The following is a 10,055-nucleotide window of genomic DNA, read 5'->3' on the forward strand; positions in this document are numbered from 1 at the left end:
AGAAGTGATCATATCAAATGGCCTTTATTAAACAGTTAACTAAATACGGCACTGTACCAGATAATGGGCAAAGATAACTAATTAGACTTTACTCTTTCCCTCAAGGAGCTTATAGACAACACTGTTACCAACACATTTATAGGTATGGGGCTGGTCATGGAAAACCTATAGTCAGGATGATCCACCACTGAATCTCTGAAACCACTCAGACTTGTTCTTTCTTATTTCTCCACATCTTCTACCTCTTTGGAAATTCTGTCTTTAGCCAGCACTCCTTGACACTGAATCTTTTCTGATCCTTCCTGTACCACTCCTTTCAATTCTGTGACCCATGTGCATCCTTTCTGTGCCTGTCCCTCTCTGTGGGAGGCATCCTTCCTTGGCCAATGCCTAGTCATAAAAGGCATTTTCCCCCACCACTTTCCCATCCTCTTTCCCCCCAATCACTCCTATTCTGCCCTGTCTAGTTCATCTTCCAAGTCCTTTTAGCAAGACTCTCATAACTTTTACTTGCAGAGTAAGGACAGATAGTAAGTTTTCCCCAGTTACTGTTTATCCAGTTCTCTAAATCCAAGATTTGACAGAACTGAGGGACCAAAGTAACATCCACTGGGTGCCTATCTCCTTGGACTATGCCAGGATAACCAGGAGGAGAAGCAGCAGAGAGAATCCAGTGCCAAGGTGAGACACAATGGAATCCAACTTCACTACAAAAGATGTCTACCTGAACCACTTCAATCCTCGAACTTATCTGCAAACTTATTATACCTTCGGACCTGGTCCTTCTAACGAAAGCCAGATTCTGATGCATATCCTGAAAAAACTGTCAGAGACATTCTCTTCAGGTAAGTTTGTCAGAGTTTGTCCCTTGACTCCGAGAATTCTAGTCACCAGGGAATAGCTAGTTGATATGATCAGGTAAGGAAAATTAACATTTATTAAGGGCTTATTATGTCCCAGATACTGTGCTGTGTATTAGAAATAAAACCTAAATGCCACTGCTATAGACTGAGTAACTGCTCATTTGGCAAAACCTGTCTTTCAATCCATGTAAATGTGACCAGGGAAATATTTTCCCCCCTAAATTTTCTATAGCCAGTATCTTTATTCAGAAAGTTTTGAGTAAAATTTTTAAAAATACATAAAGATAATGATTTGCTGTATGAATAATTTGTTTAGTATTAGTATAAATGTCAATTAAATATGTATTTATTCTTCCATAGGAAAGCACAGTGACAAGACACAAATGTCAGCATCCTCGAGAATTTTTATCAGGAGCAAAAAAAGCTCCCCAATAAAACTAGCTATGAGCATTTTTCAAGCTCATTTCATGAACTAAATCAAGATTGTGCTAGTCCAGGTATATCTAGTCAGTTTCCACCTTCTTATAAACATAAGATGCCCACTCATCTCAGTACCAAAGCTATGTAGACTTTAGAAAATATGAGACTACAGTACTTGGGCCCACTATTTCTCAGCTCACACTCAGTGAAGGGATCAAGGCAGATAAATATATCTGCCTTGGTTATCCTGGCATATATATATATATATATATATATATATATATATATATATATATCACCATAGCATAGTCATATTTTTTCTGTTGATTTGAGTTCTTTCTTTGAAGACTTCCTTCTGGTTATTTTCATAATTTCTTCTTTGCCAAATAACAAACTCTTGTCTCAGGTTTTCCTTCCAGATATTCTCTCTCTCTCTCTCTCTCTCTCTCTCTCTCTCTCTCTCTCTCTCTCTCTCTCTCGCATGGGGTAATGTGGGTTGTGTGTGCCCAGGGTCACACAGCTAGTGTCAAGTGTCTGAAGCCAGATTTGAGCTCAGGTCGTCCTGAATCCAGGGTCAGTGCTTTTCCACTGCACCACCTGGCTGACCCCAAGATATTTTCAATATAATTGGCTTACTATAGAATGGACATTCACCAAAGCTGATGTTAAAAGTCCACAGACCTCTCAACATCTCATAAAAGCAGGTCTGATGGAAGAGCTGTCCATCCTGGGAATTATCACACCCTTGGTTTGGGATAGCACCTTACAGGTTATAAGCGCAACAAATTCCAGATTTCTACATTGTGAAACCAGATTTTCCAGGAGAGCACATACTAGAAATTCAACTTCTAAAACATTTTTCAAAATTTCTAACAGGCTATTATCCAGATCCCACGTATGTATACTGTTTCTCAGCTTAATTTCCAGGGTTTTTGCCACATAATCAGCACCAAGAAAGAAGCATTCAGGAAGCATTGTAGGATGTCTGGGATCTACAGTTATATTTACTAAAATTATTAATTCCATGCCTTAGTCCAGACTGGTTTGCTTTGTGACTTAGAGAAAGTCAGTTGACCTCTCTGAGTCTCTCTTATGGAATGAGGATGTTAATATCTGTGTCTCTTTCTAAGGGACCTGGTGAGTATTCATTAGATAAATGTCCCTGAATCTGTAAAGTTTATGGAGAAATTATGTGATCTTAAGAGGCTATTATTTTGATTTATTTTCCCCAAATGTAATTTTCTGGCATCTTTTCTTGTGTCTACTTAGTATTCTAGGTGGATTAAGGGTTGGTGTGCAATTTTTCTCCCACTAACAAGACCCCAAAACCTCTCAGAAATGTGTTTACATTAGAGCTGAGAGATAGGAGGTTAGCTTGTACTCAAAGTCTGGCTCTGCTGATTACTACCTATGAGCAACCTTGGGTAAATTATTTATCCTCTTTGAGCCTCATTTTCCTTGATGATAACTAAGGTGTTTAATCAATCCTAATTCCATAGATTCTTTATCATGGATGATGTTTCAGTGATAGGAAAGGTTTCCTTTTGTCCACTATAGAGAATTTCAAGTCAAATGTTATTGCTACCAAATAGTCATTCAATTCTTTATCCAGCTATTTACAATATTATGTTGTAGTTCAGTCATTCAGTTATGTATCTGACTCCTCTTGGCAAAGGTACTGGAGTGGCTTGCTATTTCCTTCTCCAGTGGATTAAGGCAAACAAGTTAAGTGACTTTTGCAGGGTCACACAGCTAGTAAGTGTCTGAGGCCAGATTTGAACTCCTTAAACTCTGATCTTTCTGATTTGAGGCCCAGCATTTCATCCACTGAGCCACCTAGCTGCCTCCAAGGCAATTTAAAGGTTAAATGGTCTGCCCAGGGCCACATAGCTAGTAAGTATATAAGGCTGGATTCAAACCCAGGTCTTCTTGACTCCAGATCTATCATTCTATCCACTGAGCTGCCTCATTTAAAAAAAAAATAGTAACAGGAAGCTTTTAGTATATGCAAAAACTATTAGCAATAATAGCATTTTCATGGTGATTCAAGGTTTGCAAAGCACCTCACATAGAGGATCTTATTTGGTCCTCACAACAACAATGTGGTGTAGGGTCTGTTACTATCCCCATTTTATAGGTAAGGAAGCCACCAAATATGTGTGTATGTGTATATACATATATATTATTTTTAGGAGTCATCTGAGGTGCCTATTGAAAATACATATTTTGAACTGGAGTTTTTTTTAACCATGTGTTTTCTAAGTGATTTTATAGCAAAAGTATAATTAAAGGTCAAATGCTAGATAGTGAACAGCAGAGCTAGGGGTGGAAAGGAGTTTCTTGGACTCCCTATTCAGGGAACTTTTTATCATCTAACACACCTACTGCTGTCTGAGTTTTATTACCTGTAAAATGGGGAAGAGATTTGTTCTGAGAAACTCACAGGGCTGTTGTGGGGTTCAAAGAATTTAAAAATGCATTTGAAAAGGAGTCATAGACAGCATAAATGTATAGATATTCCTCTGTGTGTAAAAGTATATATCTAAGCATTTGATATAATCACAGTGATGGTCTCAAGTTGGTCCTTGGCTCAGAAATTCATGTGATGAAGTAGGTTCCAGAAGCCTTTATTGCCTCACAGCATCTCATCCCTGACTACTCATTTTTGCCCTCTTCTCTGGGACAGGCAGGGTGAAAGGAGATCTCCTGATTGACATTGGCACTGGCCCCACCATCTACCAGCTCCTGTCTGCCTGTGAGTCTTTTAAAGAGATTGTGGCCTCTGACTACTCTGACCACAACCGAGAGGAATTCAACCACTGGCTAAAGAAGGAGCCAGAGGCATTTGACTGGTCTTCTGTGGTGAAGTATGTGTGTGAACTGGAAGGAGACAGGTAGGTGTTTCTCTGCCTGCTTACCAGATCTCTGGGGTCCCTTGGGTCTGCGTATCTGACTAAAGCAAAAATTATTCTTGGGGTTTCAAGTGAAGTGGAACAAAAGGATACCAGTTAGAGAGAGAAACCGAGACACAGAGACTGACAGAGACCGTCATAGGTGGGGAGGGAGGCACAGACACAGAGAGACAGGGAGACAGTGTCAGAGATATTAGAGATAAATACCCATGAAAAGATTCAGAGAAAGGTAGATAACCAGAGGCCCAGAAAGGGAGTCACACAGAGAGACAAGTAGAAAAAAGGGAGACAGATTAATGGAGAGAGACATGGACATGGCAAGAGAGAAGGAGATCTGAAACCCCTTGAGGGTATGTATGGAATTTGCATGAGTGCAGAACTGGGGGAAATTGCTTAGTGTGCTTAGTGTGGGAGGGAGAAGGGGACAAGAGATAGAAGATCAGGCCAGTTCTATGAAAGACTTCCAACCCAAACTCACCATCTTTTCCCATGTTAGTTTTTTGCCCTGTGGGGGCTAGATGCCATTGCTTGACATGTGAGTGTATGGCTAGAATGTGACTGATGCTGAATGTCCCAGTTGCAAGGTAGACAGTGTCCTTATTGCCCATACCAACCCAGGTGAGTCAGCCTTCACTGGAGGATTCTCTTTAGAGCAGGTGACAAGTGAAAAGGGCAGGAACTTCTCTTGATGCCTGTCAAGAGCATTAAGGAGAATCTGCCCATCCCATTTACAATCCAAGGTAAGCTCCTTACAGTGATTCTAGAGAACAGGAAAGGTAGCTAAGAGTCAGAGAAGAGAGGGAGCCTGAGATACAGGAGGAACAGAAAGAACGAAAGAAATGGACAAATAAATGTATATATGTCTGAATGCATGAATAAGTAAGTGAGCAAATGAATAAATAAGTGAACAAATAAATAAATAAATGGGAGAGGGGAGAGAGAGAGGAGTACCTTTTATCAACAAGTATATTTCTTGGTATGTTTAATTTGCACGTGCATTAACCTTTCTGGTTAAATTGCAAAGAACATGAATATGTATTTCCAGCAATTTGCAGATTTGAAAAATTGTTCAAGTTTAAACATTCCTGTAGTGAAAAATGTTTTAAATTTTTGGAAATAGTACTTTTCTGTGGCAAGTTGGGAAAAATTCAGGATAATTGATCCTAACCTGTATTCTCTTCTAACTGACGTACAAAAATATAATACAACTAGTGAAGATCCCCCACTATAGCCCATTACAAATGCATTTTACCATCTTGGGTGTGATCTCAATTCTTTCTACTTTACAAGGGGAGGACTCCCAAATAATCAAGATTTTGGATTTAGGCCTGAGAAAAAGTAGAAATAAAAACCCCATCCACGTGATCAAGGCCTGTGCCCATTGTTATAGTTATAATTTTGTTTGTTTCAGAGAGAAGTGGACTGAGAAGGAGGAGAAGTTAAGAAAGAGGGTAAAGCAGGTCCTGAAGTGTGATATAACCCAAAGTCAGCCGCTGGACCCTGTTTCTCTTCCTCAGGCTGATTGCCTACTCGTCACATACTGCCTGGAATCTGCCTGCAAAGACCTCCCCACCTACGATCAGGCCCTGAAGAACCTCAGCAGCCTACTGAAACCTGGGGGGTTCTTGGTGATTCTTTCTGCTCTTAAATGCAGCTACTACATGGTTGGTGACCAGAGGTTTTCTAATCTCTTCCTTACTCAGGAGGAAATCAAGGCTGCCATAGAGAAAGCTGGTTTCATTAGTGAACAGTCTGAAATCATCCCTGAGCTTTATTCCAGGGCCTACACAGATAATGAAGGGGCCCTCTACTCAGTGGGGAGGAAGCCAAATAAATAAATCCATAGGCGTTCAAGGTTAGTCACTTCTTCTTCACCAAAGCTAAATTGGTTAAGATTCTATTTTTTGATAGCTGTTGGTAAAAACTTTTCTATCCTTTTCCCAGATAGCATGATGTGAGGTATTGGCTGTCTCTGGGGTGATGGGGCCTGGATAAATTTTCTCAATGGTATATTGTGAGCACTCAATTTCTATTAAAGGAATGCACTTGCTTCACCCAGATGACTCTAGTACTTGGTTCTCACTATTGTTTCTGCCAAAAAGATTGAATAGAAAAGTGGGTCAGTGGCTGAGGGCCATATTGTATGTCTTGGGGTAGAAAAAACAATAATCTCTTTGGTAGAGGGAGTCTCCTCACTTGGAGTTCTGTATAACAATGAATGATAGTCCAGACCAAAAAAGAAACAAAACCAGTGTCAGACACTGTGGTAGGTGTTGGAAATACAGAAAACACGCTTTTCAATTTCTTAATCTACTCATCTACCATGATTTACTCTTCTCTACCTTACCTACACATACAGATGGTCATACCTTTAATCTTACCATTGGCCACAAATGTCCTATTCAACACACTTATTCTTTTAGTAGCCTTTGCAACTGTGGAAGCTTTAAAGGTGGGACCAACCCAGGCATGGGGCAGATGGTTCATTGGCTGGGGTCTTGATATAATCCCATAACATTAGCTCTGTTTGTGGTTAAGGGACTCCTTTGGGAGGGGATCTTGAAGGACTAGGGATAATGTGAATTTCTGCCTGCTAGAAGGTATAAAACCACAAGCTTCTTGCTAACAGATGACCTGACTTCTTCCTCTCACAGCTGACAAGTTCCTGGTTATTGTCCATCAGAAGAGAAGTTGGAACCTAATATTTGGGGGGGTGTTTTGTTTTAAACCCAAACCAATTACCAGGCTAAACCACAAGGAAACAGTGATAGGAGATGTTTTAGGGAGAAAATTATTAAATGGTTTAACCCTGACTGTTGAGGATTTTGTTTTGTTTTTACCTTCTCCCTAGGGAGATGGTAGGAAAGGAATGACTAAAAAAGGTTAGAGTAAGAAAGACCTGGATCCAGGACCTGTCTCTGACACGGAATATATGATCCTTTAAATAAGTCATTTAAACACTTAATAAATGTTTATGCATTGTTTGATTGGTAGAAGCTTTACCAGTAAATACAGGAGAAAAGCAAGGATGTCCACTCTTTCCACTAGTATTTGATACAGTTCTGGAAATGCTAGCAATAGCTATAAGAGAAGAGAAAGAAGTTTAATACTAAAAGGTAGTCAAATAGGAGATAAAACTATCCATATTTGCTGATGACATAATGCTTTACTTAGAAAATCCAAGGGGTTTCAAAGATACTAAATGAAACAATGTTGTCAGCAAAGTTTCAGGCTACAAAATAAACCCTGAAAAATCAACAGCAGTTCTATATAATAATAACAAAATCTAGAAGGCAATATTAGACAGGAAAATTCCATTTCAAATAACTACAAAATGCATAAAATATTTGGGAATCAATCTGCCAAGACAGATATAATATTTATATAAATTCAGCTTCAAAGTATTCCTGAAATAAAGAATAACTTAAATACCTGGAAAAGCATTTAGTGCTCAAAGCTGGGCCATGCCAATCAATAAAGATGGCAATACTACCAAAGTTAATTTACAATTTTAATGATATGCTACTGTAACGATTGGAATAACGCCACCTGCTGGATACTTACTGTAGAAGAGTTCTGCCCATGAAGCGAAGGTCTTTGAGGGCAAGACCAGGAGTCTTTTCTTTGGCGGGGAGGAAGTGACGCAGACTAGTGGGAGGAGGAAGGAAGAGACTGGCGCTGAGTCTCGGGCTCTTTCCTTTGGACTCTGGTGGAGAGCGGAGCTAGAAATGTGCTCTCCCTTTAATAGCTAGGAATTTAGGCCTTTTTCTCTCTCTTTACCAAATTCTTATTCTCCTTAATAAATGCTTAAAAGTCTAACTCTTGCTAAAGCTTATAATTTATTGGCGACCACTCATTAGATATTTTAGACAGTTTAGCTAGAATTTTAGCCCTTAACAGATGGCTGACCACGAAGAGGAAAGCTAAACTTCAGTCTTCTGATCTTCTGGTTGGGTAAGAAATTTCCCCTCCCTCTCCCTTTAACTGCTAAGTACTGGAGTACTGGCTGTGTTTTCCTTTAAATTTTTTCGAATGGACCTTTTAAACTCCCTAATTACCCTATTTTTGATTTTAGTCTGTTTAACCAGACAAATGGGGGATAAGATCATGTTAATGCTTTGTTTTTGTGGATTTTCTATTTTTCTTTTTATTTTTGTTAAAAGAGCCAGCAACTTACTCACACAAGGAAATATCACTCCCTCTCCCAACCATGCTTTTTCAGAGAAACCTGAAGAGATTCCTGCAGCTTTTCCCAATTCTAACACTAATTGTTGCTCTAATTTTGCATGCCTGGAGGCAATGACCCACCCTCTAGAAGTTTTTAATCCCCTAGCACCTGGAGGCAAAGTGGGGGAAGAGGAATCCAGGCCTGAGTTCAAAATCAAGTCTGATTCAAATTGTGCTGGTCCCTCCCCTCCTCTCCAGACCCCACCCTCTACTCCCCCCATGGCCAAGCCCTTTGCTTCCCCTGCCCGGGAAGTCCAAAGATCTAATGCGCATGCTCAACTTTCTCTAACTACATTTGCAGCTTCAGGCTCAGCCCTTCCCCAGCCTGGCTGTGCTTCTGAGACAACCTTAGAAAACCCTTTAAATTCCAGATATGCTCGTTTTGTTCATAATTTTGCTAACCTGCTTTTGTCTTTAATTAGTAATCTTATAAAGCATTTGTATGGTGAAAAGACTGACAGACAATATAGAGGGGTTAAAGAAGAAAAACTTAAGCTGAATAAGAATGACAATCATCACCATAGTTCAAGACTCCGCTTCTTTTGCCATGGAAGTATATATATTTTACAGAAATGTAGAAGTAAGAAGCAAGGTATTGATATGAGTATTGGGGATTTTAGATATCGGAATCAAAAGTGTTCTAAATTCACTCAGATTATTAATAGTATCAGTTCAGAGGTTACATAGGATTTCTATACTATTACATATACATTTTGAAATTAATGGTATGGGTTTATTTTCATAGAGATTTTAATGCTTTTGAGATTGTGTCTTATACTTAGTTTCTAAAACAAGGAGAATATTTGTAAAAGCTTTTTATAGTCATGTGATCAAGTTTATATTTTATAATACTCTTATTGATATTAAGTTCATATTCATTTAGATTTCCTTAGTTTGAATTTCACTGTATTTTATTGTTCCATGTGTATTTTCTTCTATTCATTCATCTATCTAATTTTGAAACATGGTTTAGATTTCATAATACAATGTTAATTCTAGGAGTATTGTGCTCCCATATTCTGAGTTGTTTGTTTTTGTTATTTTTTTTTCTCAACTGATTATTTGATCAAACTCTTTAAAGCATTTCCCTGGCAAATTGGTTGCCATGGCAAGTGTAAATTGATTCTAGAAGTATTATTTTTGATAAGCATATTCCCCAAAAAAAAAAAAAAAGAGGGGAACATTTGTAAAAGTTTTCTTTTTTCAAAAAAAAAAAGTTCTTTGAGATTCTGTTGTGCTTTAACTTGTATTTAAGTATGTTCTGATTTTTCACAAAAGTAATTGTATACTAAGTAAAAAAAAGGGTATTATTTGAAATTGTTGCATAATTATATATTATATTTTGAGTCAAGATGTATTCACATTTTTTGCAATCATTTATTATCCTCAATTTTAAATCCATATGAGACTTGGATTATGGGAACTTATCATTTAAGACATTAATTGCCTTTATTCTGAGTTATCAGATGCCAGTTGGCCAAGATGCCATCCAATCACAAGAGGAATACATGCAAGAGCAGACACTGAACTGTCACATGAGGGGAGACATGCATGAAGTCAAGGTATGGCCGAGGGAACGGCTTTTGACAAATGTTGAGGTTGGATTCTCTTGGTTTAATATTTTATTCTCTTT

The 10,055-nt window shown here is 38.5% G+C and overlaps 1 protein-coding gene across 1 annotated transcript; it reads left to right on the forward strand.

Annotated features, from left to right (window-relative positions):
* Window positions 1-691: 691 nt before the first annotated feature.
* On the forward strand, window positions 692-6,033 carry LOC122745346 (nicotinamide N-methyltransferase-like). The gene is made up of 3 exons (XM_043990585.1): window positions 692-845; window positions 3,970-4,177; window positions 5,607-6,033. Exons 1-3 carry the CDS (start codon window positions 692-694, stop codon window positions 6,031-6,033), a joined length of 789 nt encoding a protein of 262 aa, XP_043846520.1.
* Window positions 6,034-10,055: the final 4,022 nt, after the last annotated feature.

This window comes from Dromiciops gliroides, chromosome 3 (assembly GCF_019393635.1).
Source record: "Dromiciops gliroides isolate mDroGli1 chromosome 3, mDroGli1.pri, whole genome shotgun sequence".
In the NCBI taxonomy this organism is placed as follows: domain Eukaryota; kingdom Metazoa; phylum Chordata; class Mammalia; order Microbiotheria; family Microbiotheriidae; genus Dromiciops; species Dromiciops gliroides.

Coding starts and splice junctions, on each gene's coding strand:
- LOC122745346 (XM_043990585.1), top strand. CDS start 692: ATGGAATCCAACTTCACTACAAAAGATGTCTACCTGAACCACTTCAAT. Junction 846..3,969: donor GTCAGAGACATTCTCTTCAG/GTAAGTTTGTCA, acceptor TCTCTGGGACAG/GCAGGGTGAAAGGAGATCTC. Junction 4,178..5,606: donor TGTGAACTGGAAGGAGACAG/GTAGGTGTTTCT, acceptor TGTTTGTTTCAG/AGAGAAGTGGACTGAGAAGG.